Genomic DNA, 18,149 nt, shown 5'->3' on the forward strand with positions numbered 1-18,149 from the left:
TTAAAGAGGACCCGCAAACAATCCTTGTCTTGTCATGCAACCAACCTCTGGAACTCAATCCTGTTATTCGCTCGGATTGCCCAAACAATTCTCTAATTTCACAAATCTCTCACAACATGACTCTTTCAACAACACCTGGCCAAGGACTAATCCCAATAGATGCACATATCAGCACACAGGCCTCAACTTACAGTACTCCACTACTGTTAAAGGATGGCAGCCAAAACCAAACCCTGACTCTGGCTACCCTCACTCTGCAGAGCGCTCCACTGCTCTCGAGCTAGGTCTGAGCTTTAAAAAATACAGTCAATAAAATTAAATATGCAAACGAGCTAATTTTGTCTCACCACAAATAGATGTCACTAAAAGCAACCTCCTCCTGCTGCCAATGAAATCTAAGACCTTCTCTATGCAAACAATAAGCAATTTTGTCTCACCACAAAAAGATGACATTTACAGCCACTGGATGTAATCTTTTCCTACCTCTGAAGAAAGCTTACACTTTTTCTATGGAAGCCACATGTATTTTGTCTTTCCACAAACAGTGAGTTTACTGAGTTACATCCATGAAGTGTAGTCTCCTGTGAGATTACAATGAATTCTGTGATGTTCCTCGCCTCACACTGGCAAGAAATATGACATTTTTAAGGAATACAAGATGATCACTTGGATACTAGCTTGTGACAGTAGTAAGATGATGTACTGAATTCCATCCACTTAATATAATATCTTCCTGCTTCCAAAGAGAATGAGACTTTTTCCAGAAAAGGGACACATATTTTGTTTTAGCACAAAAAGGTTATATACTCAGGTACTGTCATGTAATGTACTCTTCTGACTCAAAAGAATGTTCAGAGTGATTTGCCTGACCACGAAAAATAAGGTGCCATGATTTCCTGCCACTGAATGTAATCTCCACTAACAAGAAACTGTTAAAGTGGGCCAAAAGTCCCAGGTAAACCCAGAGGAAACAGACTCCATCCAAACCAGACTCAATGGCGGAGAAGACAAAGTGCACGCCAAAATATAAATGTATTCCCAATCAAAAAACAAAGCTGGGACAGCATACACGCTTTGAAATGACCTTGCTCTCGGCAAACTTATCAAAACAGTTGCTTTAGTGCTACAATATAATATCAGTTCACAAAATGACACTGCGTCACTAACAATATACCTGGTGTTGCAACCGTCAGTTAACATTGGGCGTCTACACAAGCAGGCGGCATTGCTCAAAAACCTGTGATGAGGAAGCAGCAAACGTGTCCTAAAAGACCTGGCCAAGATTTTTAGAAACAAGCGCACATGAGTAACATGTTTGCATCATGTGTCATGCATCAGTCCTAAATGGTGTAGTGGACCCTGCAGAGCAGACTTAAAAAGCACCGTAGAAATGGAAACCCATCAAATATTATACTTCAATAATATGATTTATTCAAACACTGGCCCTATGTGTACCATTATTTTTTATGTACGATCACTTAAAAAAAAAAAGAACTTTAATACATTTTAAAATACTCCTGGCAATCCACATGACTTCTGCGCCCACTTAATCTGGCTGGTAGAATCCCATGCACTGAAGGGGACCTCTGCCCAGAACTGGGGGGGGGGAAGGCATCACTAAATCATTTGCAAAGTGTGTTGGCTTTGCTGTTAAACGCCGGGTTGTTCACAGTTGGTTGTGTTGGGCGTCGCAGCTCAGGTGTTTTTGTCGGGCTCTTTATCACAGTGGTATCCGTTGACACTGTTAAACCATTTTGCACATTGATAATGCGCCGTGTCCGCGATCTCTGCATCTTGGATAATGAGCTGATACTTGGTCCCGGCGCTGTCCACGGAGGCAGTGAAATGGGGTGATGACATTCCAGGACCATATGTGGGGGAAGAGTAGGAGTGATGGTGGGACAGGATGAGCTTTGGGGCTTCCCCGGGGATCTGTCTGTGGAAACTTACAACGTGCTGCTCCTTCACCCCCACATCACAGCTAAGGCTGACACGTTGCCCAAGATTGACCTGGGCAGAAGGGGGCATCACAGGCGCCTGAGCCCGAGCATCTAGGGTTAGAAGAAGAGGAGAGCAAAAAACATGTTGGTTAGCATGCAGTATTCACCCCCGCCCCCCACCCTTGCCCCCTCCCTTCAGTGGTGGCTTTCGCTTCCATTCTACCGAACATACATGAAACACACAACAGGGCGCACAGTAGCCATGTCGCCAGCAGACTCATTCTCATCAATGCCAAGTGGCCCTTTACAGAGGTGGTCCTTGCTCTGTGCAGTGGCAGCAGAGGTAGGCAGGATGCAATATATGCCAGAGGCACCGAGGTACCCGGGCACCTTATGCAAATAAGGCACCATCGCACAGAAGTACCAGACCCGCATGAACTGTGCTTGCATCTTGTCAGGATATATGCAAATGTCCTGCCAAGAGTGGCTGCACAGACGTGCTTGGCAGAGCTCAGCTGATAGGCCAGACAAGTGCAAGAGAGATTTCATGTATGCAAATACCCCACAGTTGTTCCGCCGGGACCTTCTTTTGAAAGGCCTTTCCTACATTTCAGATCTGGGACTGGTTATTGCAACTTGGGTTTTCCTTTCTATGCTCCTAATTATTCGCTACATCATAGAAGGAAAATGAGTGCAGAGCACAGGTGCAGTGCAATACTAGGGAAGCTATACACATCCTGTGGAGGCTGAATCTTCAGCTACTATCTAAATAAGACACGCTTTTCTTGTATTCTTTGTTTGCTTCACAGGAACTTAAGGCTGGTCAGATAGCACAGTGAGCTCAGCACGCACTCCTGATTTCTGTGCTCAGTCTGCAAGCTCAATTCCGCCTTTCATCCTTCCAATGTCAATAAATTGAGTACCACTCTGTGGGATAGTAATGTCTTCTGTTATTTTAGCGCTCTGAGACCTATGGGTGTCTAGCACTACATAAGACATTAATTATTGTTACAAAGGCGTCATTGATGGGGAGAATTCTCCAGAATGGCTAATTTCGCTTACCTACAAAGTCCCTCAGCAGCTTTGCTGGATTTCTAGGATTCATTTTTTTTACCTAGTAAGAGTGTGAGCCTTTTTTCCCACTCTTACATGTGTTTTGCTATGTGTTTGACATTTTTGTGTTCATAGACTATGGAGCTTCACCTTCTCCATAGGCATCATCTTTTTGCTGTGTGTCACACAGCACCTTTAGTGCAGTGACACAGGGTTGTCTTTTTCAGACTTCCCACTCTAAACTCAATTTTCTGGGACTGACTACTGTCTCCCATAACATGTAAAGTTTCCATTGACTTTATTGGTCTTTTTAAAAACCACAGACACATACAAAGTATATTTCATAGAGTACTGGAAAGGGTGAATAGTTATCCCTTTTTTTCTGTCTCTCATGGAACATTATTTCGTTCCCCTTTCATTAAGACTTGGCTGGTGGCAGTGGTATCTACCATATCTTTCCTACTGCAGTCTATGTAAATAGTCTTGGTATTGTTTTAGGCTATCATGGTACGCTCGAACCTAAACCCGCTGGACCACATTTACTTTAATATGGTTCCGCTGGGTCTATTCACCATTTCTTTTTGTAAAGGTCTTTCTCATGTTTTACTCTGCGTGCCAAACCAGGTTTGGTTCCTTTGTTCACTGTCCTTTGGCAGGTTTCTCCACAGAAGCCCTCTTTAGGCACCTGAAATCAGGGTAGGCAGGATGTGAGAGAGGGGTTTTAGGACCGCTGCCACGGGTTGCCTTGGTAACCCAAGTCGCACTCCTGTTTGATTGGCTAAGTGACTGTCCTGCCAGGACAGCCATCCTGCTGTGTGATTGACAGCCAGGCTGTGTGAATGGGGGAAAACTCCATAAAAAGCAGGTCTCTGAGACTAGGAAGGCAGAGTTGCCACTGGATCGAGAGAACCGAAGAGAAGGTGAAAGAAGAGGACCACTACCATGACTGATCCTCGCGGTGAAGCCCTGCTGCGGGTCCGAATCTCCAAACTTCAACGACAGAGAAGATCTGCAAGGAATCTTCTTCCCCTGAGCTGATGGGACCAACCAGTTCTTCAAATATCAAAAAAGGCCTCCCTCTCCTAGTCGAATTTTTCTGCTGACCAACTTCGTTTTGAACTCTTGGCAAAGACTTAACCGCAAACTGCTCTGAACTGTGTGATCCTGAGCAAAGACTGTGACCCATTAACTGTGACCCATTAACATTTGCCCAGGCCTATTGATTTGAATCCTCATTATAGAAATCCTTTTCTAGATTGCCCTGCCTACTTACTTGTCGGTGCTGCTTAATTTTGTATAGCCTTGTCTTTCCCTCCATTTTTAATTGCTGGAGTGCCATTTTGCTCACACCTCATTGTCAGCAAAATGGCACTCCAGCTATTTAAAAGGGAGAAAAGACAAGTGTAAACAAAATCAACAGCACCAATGAGTTATAGGCAGGGCAATCTAGAAAAGGCTACTACAACTAGCATTCAAGTCAATAGGCCTGGGCCAATGTTAATGGTTCAGATTCTTAGCAGAGGATCACACAGGTCAGAGTAGTTTGCGGTTAAGTCTTTGCCAAGAGTTCAAAACGAAGTTGGCCAGAGAAAAATGTATTCAAAGGAGAAGAGAAGTACGAGCCTTTGGATAGGCGAAAGATCTCAAGCACTTTTACCATGGTCGGACGGAAAGAACGACCGGATTTGCACAGTACCTTAAGTGGAGAAGAATGCTGTAGCTGAGGCAGTTGTTTCTGGCAGTTCCTGCAGGCTCACGGTTCCTGAATCTTCAGTCATGGTGACAAGAAGAAGGATGGATGGAGGGTCCTGCACTGCCCAGGGAAGAAGCCAGCAGCATAGGAAAGCGATGAAAAAAAGGTACGCTCCTAAAAACCCAAACAGGTTCCGTTCCTCTTGGCTATCGGGTTCACTGCAGCAATGCAAAGCAAATTCGACCAGGAGAAGAAGGCCGGCATTTGGCGAGCTGGTTGGTCCCACCAAGCTCAAGGGAAGAAGATTCATGCAGATCTTCTCTGTCATCTGAGTTTCGGGCGATTCGGACCTGCAGCAGGGCTAAACCGGGATGTCCAGTAGTTGCAGCAGTCGTCTTCCTTCAGCTCCTCGTTGGTTCTCTCGTTCCAGTGGCGACTCTGCCTTCCAGTCCCAGAGACGGGCTTTTTATGCCCCAAATCCCCCATTCACACAGACTGGCTATGAATCACACAGTAGCGTGGCTGTCCTGACAGGACAGTAACCTAGCCAATCCAACTAGAGTGTGACTTGGATCTCCAAGGAGACCCTGTGCAGGGGGCCTAAAAACCCTCCCTCACATCCTGTCCACCCCAGATACTCAGGCGCCTAAGGAGGGCTTCTGTGCAGAAGCCCGCCAAAGGACGGCGAACAAAGGAACCAAACATGGTTTGGCGCGCAGAGTAAAACACGAGAAAGACCTTTACAAAAAGAAATGGCAAATAAACCCGACCGGAACCAAAATAAAATGAAAGGGGTCCAGCGGGTTAGTGTTCGAGGCTACCACTATAGCCTCTAACGGTACTGAGGATATTTTCATAGCTTGCGGTACAATAAAAATGGTAGATACCACTGCCACCAGCCAAATCTTAGAGAAAGGGGAACATAAAAATGTCCCATGAGAATCAGACAAAAAGGGATAACTATTAACCCTTCCAGTACTCTACCAGAAGATAGGGTGTACTGGGTCTGTAAATCTAAAAAGACTAGTAAATTCAATGGTAACTTTACATGTTCTGGGAGACAGTAGTCAGTCCCAGAAAATGGAGTTTAAAGTGCAAAGTCTAAAAAGGCAACCCTGTGTCACTGCACTGAAGGTGCTGTGTGACACACAGTAAAAAAGATGATGCCTATGGAGTGGGTGAGACTCCATAGTCCATGAGCACAAAAATGTACAACACACAGCAAAACATATGTACGAGTGGGAAAAAAAGGCTCACACTTAGATAGAATTGGGAATATTAGCATGTCCACACTTAGATAGAACTGGGAGTATTAGCCTGCGTCGCATCTAGATAGAACTGTGAATATTTGCATGTCCACACTTAGATAAAATTGGGAATATTAGCATGTCCACACTTAGATAGAATTGGGAATGTTAGCATGTCCACGCTTGGATAGAACTGTGAACATTAGCCTGTGTCGCATCCAGATGGAATTGTGAATGCTGGCATGCCCACACTTAGATAGAATTGTAAATAAATATTAGCATGTCCACACTTAGATAGAATTGTGAACACTAGCCTGCGTCACGTCTGGATAGAATTGTGAACATTAGCCTGCGTCGCATCTAGATAGGATTTGACTGATAGATAGCATGCCCGCGCCTAGATGAAACTTGAATGTTAGCATGTGCCACACTTAGAACTGTGAACACCAGCCTGCGCCGCATCTAGTTAAGGCTGTGAATGTTGGCATGCCCACACCTGGATGGAGTTCTGGACATTGGCCTGCTCTGCGTCCGGATGGGTTTGTGAGGGCCAGCAAGTGCCACACTTGGACAAAACTGTGAATGTTAGCATGCTAAAGGTCAAGTAACCCACTAACCAATACAGCCTCAAACTCTGCATACCTATCTCACTCAAAAACTCACACAACCATCTCTCGCACCACAAGCCGCACGCACTTCACAACACTGCAACAACACATAAAACGGAGCAACCGCACATGCGGACTGTCACGGATCCAATACCCGCACCAAAGCTCAGCACCCGGTGTATACCTAGTTGAAGCTGCCAACAGAACACCACTCCTCTCACTATCCTACACCCTTCCCACCTTATCGTTTACAGATCCGCCTGAGCGCCTAGGGAACAATTCCGTTGATGACGGTGCGCGGTACAAATACCTTTAACATTTAACTTTTAACTCTTACCAGGTGAAAGGTTTAAATCCTAGAAATCCAGGGACTCGACAGGTAAGGGAAATTAGCCATTCTGGAGAATTCTCCCTAACAGTAATAACCTTGGCTCTTGGCCACTTCTGGGTTCATATATCCCCCTGGTTACTTTTCTGGTAATGCTGCATTACTAACAACACCTGCGGCATAACCTTTAAAGTAATAACACATGTCACTCCCCGGCTTATTCTTTGTGGCTTAAAAGGCTGCAGGTTTATTATATATATACTGTCACATGTATTCAGTTGTACTTCATGATTGTCATTAATGCAAATCACTATTAATTCTAGGTTCCAAACAAATTTGCAATACAAAACATTTCTCCTTAAGCAGCGAACAGCCGAATAAATCACGATTTTCATACTTCTACCTCGAATCGATCATCTCCATAATTTATTAGGCCAAAGGTCCCCAACCAAAGGTCATATTGCTCTGTCTGCCCTTGTAGGAGTTCCCGGGCTGGGGAGCGCCGTTTGTGACGCAGGAAGCTTAGCTTTATTCCTTTATTAAAGTCAAACCTTTCTTACTTCCCCCTCAAATCATTCATCTCCATAATCTATTATGCCAAAGCTGCCCAACCAAAAGACTCATGGGTCTGCCTGCCCTTGCACGAGATCCTGGGCTGGAGGAGTGTCGTTCCTGACGGGGAAGCTGAGCTTTATTCCTTTAATAAAATCAAACGTTTCTTACTTCCCCCTCAAATCAATCATTTCCATATTTTATTAGGCCAAAGCTCCCCAACCAAAAGACTCATGGGTCTGCCTGCCCTTGCATGAGATCCTGGGCTGGAGGAGCGCCGTTCCTGATGCGGAAGCTGAGCTTTATTCCTTTATTAAAGCCCCCCTCGCTGCTGGGCCTCAGAGGGAGGCTCACCACGGCGAAAACCCCTGCTGATTATTGACAAGCTCACTTCATAGTCTTTTAAGTCCAACTTGTCGCTTGCATCCCGCCCCTGCGACTACGGCAGTTGCATCAACATGACATTGGTACCTGGATTGCTCATAAAATCCTATACTGCCGGGGAAGTGGGAGGAAAACGCTGCCCTCCTTGCATCTCAGCGGCTGTACAATGGAAAAGATCGTCCTGCAGACGCGGGTAGCTTTTATGTACTTGGAGAGTGGCAAGCCTCCTACTGGCTGCTCTCTCCTCTTCCTCCTACAGAGACCCCTTCTGACTTCCGGGCCTTAGTTCATTTTCATGGGCTCCCCCCCCCCAGGTTAAGCTTATGCCTCGTCCAGGACCAGCTCCGCTCCCACGTCGCGATCGCCACTCTAGCTGCTGCAATTCCTCAAGTGTTTCCAGTTAAAGTGGAGGATTTGCCGCCAACAGCCTTCTGGGTGGAGATCCTCCACTTTTAAGGCATAATTGTTATTTGACAGTGTCGTAAAAATGCCCCCCAAAAAAGGCAGTATCGTAATTAGCACCATTTTTCTTACTCACACCTAATGAGCCCCGATATATTAGGTTATTGAGTCTGGTGCAGCTACAAGTACATGCAAATAAAATTTTCTTCTGATGGTACTTGAGGCCTAGCAGTCTCGATGAGATTCTGATGTCACCGGGTAAATTCTCTGTCTGTTGGAGAGGGGTAGATCAGCAGGGTCAATACTTCAGAACGGGTGGTCCCCCAAATCGATTACTTCTGAAAGAAATGCCAGCATTAGCAGCAACGATCCCAGCGATACAGCTTCCTTGAGAACAACACGCTCTGATGCTAAGTTATGCTGATGAGGAAAGGATGCCCGTGACTCTTCCGTTGCACACACACAGCCAGGATGACAATGGTGCATCCTTAGAGGTGGACTAAAATGGGGAACAATGTGGCAATGGAGAAAATAGCGGGAGACCAAGAGGAAACCTCTCTATTCACGGTCACCATCCAGAGAATATATTCCAGGAAAAGAGAGCAGTGATCTTTCGAGACCACATTTTCTGTGACATTTCTTCGTTTACTAAAACTAGCATTGGCAAAGACAATCATTTGGACATTTGCAGTTATTTATTGCATTTTACATTTATAGGTCATCACAGGTCATCACAGTAGTTTGTCAGGCTGCCTTGGTCCTTTGGAACTCGCTCTGATTATCTAGTGGCTTATGTGCCTCCTCTAGATGTGGGTTTCGAGTGGAAAGTGGTCCTCCAGCGCCAAGATGCCCTTGGGTGCTTGCTGCGTTTCCAGTGGAAAGTGGTCCTCCAGCGCCAAGATGCCCTTTGGTGGTTTCTGCGCTCAATACATGTCCATAACATAACATTACACAACATGCCATTAAATGTAAGCATGTACACTGTTACAACTGCTGTACATCTGTCATTGCCATTGCTACCTTGTTGGCAGGTTGTGTTTTACTTTTATAAAATCAACCAGTAACTACCAACCATTGTGGTAGTGGGCCTTCAGTTTCTGCTGTCTGTTACAGAGGGCAGAGATGTTTTTATGGGATGGCAAAAGGGGCACTTGCACAGGGCCCCCACCTCGGAGGGGGCCCCACAAGGCCAGCTGATCTGAGGAAGTAAGATTCCATTGTTCACCAGTCTTAAATGGCACACGTCAGGATATTTTATGGGGTGCTGCTGAGGCTCTAAACCCATTGCCTTTCTGTTTTGGCAAGTGCATTCTACCTTGATCAATTCATCATGTATTGCTTTCTGTGTTCACTGTGGTATAGATAGTTTGTGTGTTCCTTATGACACAACGCGGTAGCATTCTTTCCTTCCTGTGGGAATTAAGTTGACCATGTGCAATAGGCAATGGTGAAATGCATATTGATAAATTGAGTGCCACAATGGTTCAGAAGTTAGCTCAGTGTGTGAAGCACCCATTGCAGAGATATGTGTTCATATGCAAAATTAGAATATCCCATTACAGCAAGGCTGGCTGAGCCTTTCCTATGCCTGCATATCTACTTGGTTTTGCAGAACAACATCTGCTATTATCAGCAATGTACATGTACTATAAAATGTACTATAAAACTAACATATCATCTATATGGAGAAGGTCTAGAAATTGGTTTGTTCAGATGCGGTGTTGTAAAACCTAGACAATCTCCTCTATTAACTGCTAATCCAAGAGGTGAATGAGTATCAAAATTCAATATTATGGAATAACAGCGTTCATGTTTGTATCATGGATTTGACAGCAGATGATACAATGATCATGGTCAAATCATCTAATATATCTTATCTTACATTACTGTGCTGTCTTCTGTGAGGTTTGCCTTCTTGCATGCTGCTGGTATTGTTTAGCCCATTACTTGATCTTTCTTCTTATTTAGGCCATTTGGGTGGAAGGGTTGGTAGACAGAAGAGAGCAGACCATATGTTGCAGGCGTCAGGCAGGCATATTTTAAGGTCTGCTTGTTTGACACAAAAAACGGTATACTTTTTGGTTAAAGTCAAAGGTTTTTATGCCCGTTTATAAATGAAAATGTCACAAGTCATTGTTTTGGAAGTATTTAAACCTTTAAAATATAAAAGACAAACGCAAATTACATTTGTTAAATCACATCGATTGGTATGCTGGTTCTTATATACTTCCCTTGATGATGGAGAGAATGAAGCTAGAATCATTCCCATTTTACATAACACCCTTCTATAATATTTTGTTTAAAAATGCTAATGTTTGAACAAGCAACCATTCTGCCTATTCAGTAAACTATTGTTCTATATGAACCATTTTAGGTCTCATAGGTCTTGGTAGGGAGAGCTTTGCATGCCGCCAGGCCATATGAAAATACACATTATAGAGGGGACTTGCTGGCAGCCAGCTGCTCTGTTATGTATAATGAGCCTGTTCAAAAGAAAGCTCTGCTACAAAAGTAACCATTTTAAGGTGAGGTAGCGCTATTTAAATTGGTGAGAGTTTTGCCAAATCTTCTTTTAAAGGATTTCTTGTGTTTCCATGTTGTCTTTTGCAATTGTGTTCTGCAATAACATTTGTTTATATCATTATGGCCTTTATTCGTGTTTTTGCTCACATAGCATAATACTCTTAGACATAGTAAGAAGACGTCTGTACCATGGTGGTTGGAAGTATGTTTACTATCTCCATTCAAAGTGTATCATGTTTGCAAACATTAGCTGTCATCGATTTCTGTGTTGCAAGTTACCAGGTAGATCATATGTACGGAATTATGGTGACTTGACCGTTTGTTTTGAGATAGTGCTATTACAATTTCAAAACGCAGTAAAGTGAGAATAATAATTTGAATTGGCCCTAAATATATGTAAAAGTGTAAAAATTAATCCAACTAAATGTTTTAAAACAAACCTACTCAGCACCACTTCACATATGAAATTTACAGATCAGAGCAATCATGCTATGTATGGAAGTAATGGAGCAGTGTCAGTGTGCAGCTGAGTTGCTCACTGTGTCACATAATTATAGGGCCACAGGTAATATGGAGAGTACTTCCCCTAATATAAAGTGCCACATAAATGGACCTTTGCTATAATTCAATCTAGCCCTGTCTCTGGCTCATTTCACACCACTATCAGTCCTCACCCATGAGCACTAAATAAACCAAGAACCAGGCCGATGTATGGAAAGAATATATTTGTATTAATGAATTAGGAAAAGTTAATAGTTATGCAACATCACACACTACACCACATTATCCTTGACACTAATAAAGCTTCAGTACAAATAATTCACCTTTTTGGGGACAGACATTAACCAATCCAAGATCACACCACAGGTGCATTTTTGCTTTTGAGTCTCCAGGAAATATAATTCAAGTCAAGTGAACATTTCAATAGATTTATCACACACACAAAAAATCCCTTAATGCCAAAATGATACAGCACCTTAAAACATAACAAAACCCTTAAACTACCACCTATGTTTTGCATGAGGTTCACTTTCATCAACATGTAGCACCTTACAACATGACCATATCATCAGCTTGGCACTATACTTTATATGAAATGTAATTAAAACAAAATGCAGCACTGTTTGATTTTCAAAAGAACTTTAACACATGTAGCACTCTTAATTTTCATTTACCTGCGCAATTGGCAATACTAGCTTTATTGGAGCACAACAAACTTTTAACAACAAAACACTTTTTAAAATATTTATGAAACCCTTTTACATCGCCACTCTGCACTGCAAAATCTCCTTTCTCTCAGGAATTACTTTCTCACTTTCTGCAGAGAAGCACTTTAACTCACTGAATTCCCACTGCTAACTTTTGGGAAGACTCTTGTTCTGCCCCCACACAAACCCAGTGATTCAGTTGATCATTTGGGACCCCTCTGCCTTAATGCAGGGGTCAGGGGAATGGAAAATAATATGGAATGTCGTTTTAATTTATCCCTTCATGTCGGGAATTTTGGGATTGGCAAAAAGAAATAAGAGTATCAAATTACATACACTGGAAGTGATGTTCTTAAGTTTGAATTTCAACAAAATCACCCCATGTGATTTGGCTATGTGGGAATTAGTTAAATTACAGTTTAGTAACAATGCTAAGGATCTATTTTTGATCTCTCTGCCCAATCAATAAAGGGAAAAATTACATCACACAGGTCCCCAAAAGAGGTAGGATGGCCGGACACATCAACTTGCATAATTATATATGGGGTTGTGCTCAGGAAAGGACAGCCAGATCACCATTCACGAATGCGCTCAAAAAACAACATGAGTCATGGACAGTGCTTTAAGTGGGGTAAGAAATTGAGGGGGGGCCCTGGTTTTGGGGCGTGGCTTCCATTGTGGGAGTGGCCTAAAAGTGCACAAATCATAGTAAGGTGCGCAAACAAATATATAAATGTATTTGAGCATTTATATATTTGTTTGCGTACTACTATGGTTTGTGACTTTTCAAGCCTTCTTTTATATACATAGCAATGTTACATATTTCTATGTTTATAAAAGGTGGCTTGTAAGTGCACAAAGCATAGTAAATTACGCACACTTGTGTGCTTACCTTACTATGATCTGTGTACTTTTCAAGCTGCCTTTTATAAACATAAACATTTGTAACATATGTCTATGTTTATAAAAGACGGCTTGAAAAGTAGGCATCTTTTATAAAGCGTTGAGGACGGACAAAACCCAAGGTGGCTTTGTCCGTCGACAAAGCTTTATAAAAGATGCCTTGAATTGTGTACGATTCTTATGAAAGATGGCTTAAACGTACACAGTTGAAGGCATCTTTTATAAAGCCTTGCCAAAGGAGAAAGGCGCCTCGAGCTCAGTGATCTCTGCTCTGAGCAGAGATCACAGACCCTGAGGCGTCTTTCACCCTCTGCGAACCCGCCGGCTCCGTGATCTAATCTGCATATTTGATCATGGAGCCCGCGGGTTCGCTGAGGGTCAGTGACCTGGCGAGGGAAAACTAAAGGACTCTAGCTTCCTCTGATGGCCCCTCAGATGAGGGGTCATCAGAGAAAGTTACAGTGACTGACGGAAGTGCCAGCCAGGCACAGCAACGGTGTGCCTGGCTGGCACTTCTGTCAGCTTGCCTGACGTTAAAGTGGTGGGCGCATCTCCCGTCGCGGCTGCGGCCGCGGTGGGATAATGCGTCCTGCCATGGCGTGATGAGGTCGGGGGGCCCCGGCAGGGCCCCGGCTCAGCCCCACTTTTTGGAGACTGCCGGGGCCCGGCCCCGGCAGGCCCCGGCCCACTTAAAGCACTGGTCATGGATATTCTCCAGCTTCAATCCCTTCCGGTTTACTCCAGCAATTGTATCAGCAGTTCCAACTCATGTAATTTCAGCCAGTCTCTCTGATTCATTTTCCAGGCTGATCCCTGATTTCCCATGTGCATCTCCTTGTAACACCTAAACCACACTGCAGAAATGTCGAAATGATTACATGCCAGTTCATGGGTCATTAGTTTTGATTGGACAACTGTTTTCCATCCTCTTATTAAAGGACTAGCCTCCCTTCTTTGATTGGTCCCTTCGGCTTACCAAGGCCAAATTGGGAGGGGATCAGTCCACCCACTTGCATTTACTTTTCTACACATTTCAATTTTGCACTTGAAGGTCACAACATGGCATTTTTTTTATTTTACAGTTAAGCACAACAATACATTACATGGACGCCCTAGCGTCCATGTAGTTATGGTTAAGTTGGTGTTTCCATAGGAAGAGCATTTTTTGGGTGGCTTATAACTTCGCTCCCTCTGGACGAATCCTCACCAAACTTTGCAAAAAAAGTATATGGCCCACTCTGAATTGCAAAGTTTGGAGAGGTTTGCTCCAGGGGGGGCAAAGTTATAGAGGGGGTCCCAAAACGTTTGTTTTTTCCCATAGACGTAATGGGAAAAAACTTTGCGCACGCCTACAGCCCAAACCGCTGGACGGATTTACACCAAATTTGCGGCAGGAGTGGGGGCTTGGTCCCGAAAGCGTGCTTATGCAAATTTGGTGTAAATCCGTCCAGTAGTTTTTTTTTAAATGACCAAAATGTAAGGCAAAAAAATTAGTGATATCTCCGTTCGCTTCGTGGACGGACTTCCCTGTTCGCTCCGCGGACAGTGCCCCGATTGGCCGAGCGGCTTGCACGATGTCCGCGGACATCCGACGTGTTCGCTGATTAGACGGCGTGGGGCGTGGAGCGCGTCAGATTTTTGGTGGCGCCTGCCATCTTGCATTTGCGGACGACCGCGGACAGCGAGGTGAAACCTGGTTAAAAAATGGTATTTAGTGGAATGTGTTGGTGTGTAAGAGTGTTTGGAGAGGGTGGGGGAGTATGAGATAGGTGCAATGTTGTATTTTTTTTATGTGCTAGACGCTTTTGTTGTGTTCGATTTGTCTGCGGACAACACGGCTGTTCTGAAATGTTCGTAAATAAACAGAATGGATTCGGTGTCAAGTTGAAAGTGTTCTAAGAAGACGCTTGGGGTCCTGGAATGTTCGCAGGGGGTGTCCTGAAGACGTTGTCTGTATTGTTCGTTGTCAAGCTGAAAGTGTTCTAAGAACACTTGCGTGTCCTGAAATGTTCGTACAGAAAGAAAATGGGGGTGTCCTGATGACGCTGTCCGTATCGTCCTCTGGCAAGTTGAATGTGTTCTAGGAACTTCCTTGTGTCTGCGGACATTAAAATGGTTGAAATGTTTGAATCTATGGGTATGATATGCTGCGGTGGTTGTGGCCAGGGTATAGAATGTTGGGTGCATGGTCATTTGGCCATGCACCCAAGACTCTATGCCCTGGCCACAACGACCGCAGCATATCACACTCATATGCCATGCACCCAAGAGTCTATGCCCTGGCCACAAGCACCGCAGCCTATCACACTCATAGTGGCTTATAACTTTGGGTCAAAAACAAATTTATAAGGAACAATGTTATAAGCCAGTATGGGTGTGATATGCTGCGATGGTTGTATTTATCATGTTATACTTACTATTTGGTTTAGTAACGGGAGTCCATCTTTTTCTTGTTCATTTCTGTGATTTTTTACCCTCATATTTAGTAGATGACAAACCAGAGTACTGTGCAATTTGCTCAGTTTCTGTGTTTGTTGCTAAAATCATTGGGTCTGTGGGAGAAAAAAAATCCATGTTGGATTAAAAAAAAAACTTTTTCTGTTATGCTACAGTTTATTTGTTTGTTTGTTTTCAGTGTTTACTTGTTGTTTCTGGCTAATGCTTTATACATTGGATTGTTCCAGTTTTTGGGAGCAGTAAGATATTAGGTATTTGTTTAGTAATTGTAAAATTTTGGAGCAGTTAGATACCAGTAGGTGTATTCTAACTGTTTATTTATTTATATAATTTCGTGGTATTGCTTTATCTATTTGGATATTTCTAAATTTTGGACAGTTAGATACCAATTGGCGTATTCTAACTGTCTATTTTTTGCTCTTATTTGGATATTTCTAAAGTTTGGGACAGTTAGATACCAATTGGCGTATTCTGACTGTATATTTTTTGCTCTATTTTAGTGGTATTAATTTATCTGATTAGTTGTTGTAGCATCTTTGGGCAGTTAGATAGCTTTTGGAATATTGTGACAGTTTATATTTTTTTACTACAAGTGTACTTAAGGTTTAAGTACAGTTTAATTATCAAATTTTGGTTTTAAGAACATTAAATAAGCGTTTGTAAGATTTGCTGGTAATCGCTGCTTTAGAGTAACGGTACTATCATTACATTCAAACCATCCACATTTCTTTTTTATATATGCAGTGTAGTGCCCTGAGTTGGTTGTGGCTCCTGCGTGGTAGATTATACCTATTGTTGTGAAGGTTTTCCTACCAAGTGATATTTGACCATGTGTGAATCCAGTCAGCTTGCAGTTCTTTTTGGTACCATCTGCATTGTAACATAGAAGCATTAGTATTACGTATTTACTATGTGTTTGTATTACTAACGTGGAGCGATTATCTGAATTGCAGGTCGAACATAATCTACCGTGGTTTGCATTTTGTACAAGTTGCTGAAATGGAATGGATTCACAATTAGGTATTGATATGTATATGAAGCGTTCATTGGGGATTTCTTCTTGTGTCACATTGTTGCAGAGAGTGCCTGTATGTTTCCACATGTACGAAATCTGAAAGATTTCATTCATAGGTATGTTTTTGTTTTCCAGTACTAATAGTAAGTACATTAGAAATTCTTGTGGATCTTCCTGTGAGTTTATAGTGAATTTCACCATTCCAGCACAGTAGTCCAATTGTTGTCTTATTCCACAACCACTATACGTGTTGTCAGGATTGTTTGCTGCATTTCTGTGAAGTACTAACATTTGCAAACACAATGGGTCTGTACGTGTAAGTAAATGTTCTCAACAATTGGTGGTAATTCAAATAGAATATTCATTGCTACATTTGCGTAGCAACTTACACCAACTATATTTGAGAGTTTAAATGGACCAGGTAGTTCTGTATCTGACTGCTTTTTTTGGAGTGTGACTTCCTTCTTTGAAGAAGTACCTGGTTTACTTTCCCTAATTGATTCTTTTTTGCTTGTGGCACTTGATGAAGTATTACTTTCTTTTACTCTCTTTTTAGGATTTGCAGTGACATCCTGTTGCTTTTCTGTTTGATTTATTTTTCTTTTATAATGTTTTACTTTTTGTGGAACAGAATATGTGTTTAGATGGGGAGTGTATAGTGAACAAAGTCTATTGTATTCTAAAATGCAAGGAATATCAGCGTTTATTTTACTTGCATCAAAGTTGATTAGAAATAGACCCTCAAGTGTATGTAAGCGTGATAGTGCTACGTAGCTCATGCCTTCTTTAAAGACTGTGTTACCAATGTCTATCACTGCTTTGTCTAGGGTAAGACCTTGTGATTTATGAATGGTGACTGCGTATGCAAGAGTTAGAGAACATTGTTCTCTGCGTACATACATGTCTTTGAAGAGAAGGAATCGAGCTGTTGAGCGTCCTATTCTTTTTACTTCTGAAAGTTTGTCAAAGAGAATATTGACAAACTGAATGTTGTTGTCTCGTGGGTATGTTTGAAAGCCAACAACTGTACCCAGTGCTCCATTAACTAGTCCTTGGTCCATGTCAAGGTTACGTTTCAGCATTACTCTGCAATATCAGGATAATTTTAATATCTTTTCCAAGCCTGCTGTGTTTGAGATTGATTTTTCTAAACTATTTAGTCTTGTTGTGGCTTGGTCACACATGGGTAGTGTCATTCCATGTACATCTAGTTTGTCTGTGGCGCTAATTTCCATTATTGGTTGCATTTCTTTACTTAACATTATTTCATTAAATTTGAAACAGCTTGCAAGAGTTGGCATTAAGGCCATACAATTGACATTTTTGTGGGCTAATTGTTCCATAACATCTGTAGCACATGCATTATCACCATAAAGTGCATGAATGTGCCGGGTTTTCAATATTGCTTCTGCTTCTTTAGAAAGTATACCAACTCTGATACTTTTTAAGTGAGATCTGCAGATTGGGGCATGTCTTCTGTTAATTCTCTGTATTGGAAATGTTGCCAAAGGTTGACATTTCCAATGCTGCCAACAGTTTCACGGCAGAGTTTGTGTCCTAATGTTTTAAAAATAGGCTCACCTTTTACTGGTGTCAATTGAAGAAGATCTCCGAAAACAATAATGTTTTTTCCTGCAAAGAGCTCTTCATAGTTTGTTTTGAGTTCTTCTTGTAATCTGAGGTGAATCAAAGCCAAAATTAGGTTGGACACCATGCTCACTTCATCTATTAGTAGCATTTTCATTTGTTTCCATACTCTGCGTAGTTCCATTGCAGCTTCTGCAGAAAGTTTGTAATAATCTAATTTGTTTTGGTGTTCTACTGGCAGGAGTAGTA

The 18,149-nt window shown here is 42.6% G+C and overlaps 1 protein-coding gene across 2 annotated transcripts in view; it reads right to left on the minus strand.

Moving 5' to 3' along the window:
* Positions 1 to 2,310, minus strand: part of LOC138578543 (immunoglobulin kappa light chain-like) — a 491,642-nt gene extending 489,332 nt beyond the window's left edge. For both annotated transcript variants that reach the window (XM_069649714.1, XM_069649713.1), the window contains exons 1-2: positions 2,173 to 2,310; positions 1,729 to 2,051 (exon numbers count right to left, since the gene is read on the minus strand). In XM_069649714.1, coding sequence (XP_069505815.1) covers positions 1,729 to 2,051; positions 2,173 to 2,227 — 378 coding nt within the window. In that variant the 5' untranslated portion in view covers positions 2,228 to 2,310. The remainder of the gene's footprint in view (positions 1 to 1,728; positions 2,052 to 2,172) is intronic.
* Positions 2,311 to 18,149: the final 15,839 nt, after the last annotated feature.

Source organism: Ambystoma mexicanum, chromosome 1p (genome assembly GCF_040938575.1).
Source record: "Ambystoma mexicanum isolate Mex_15411 chromosome 1p, UKY_AmexF1_1, whole genome shotgun sequence".
NCBI classification, from domain to species: domain Eukaryota; kingdom Metazoa; phylum Chordata; class Amphibia; order Caudata; family Ambystomatidae; genus Ambystoma; species Ambystoma mexicanum.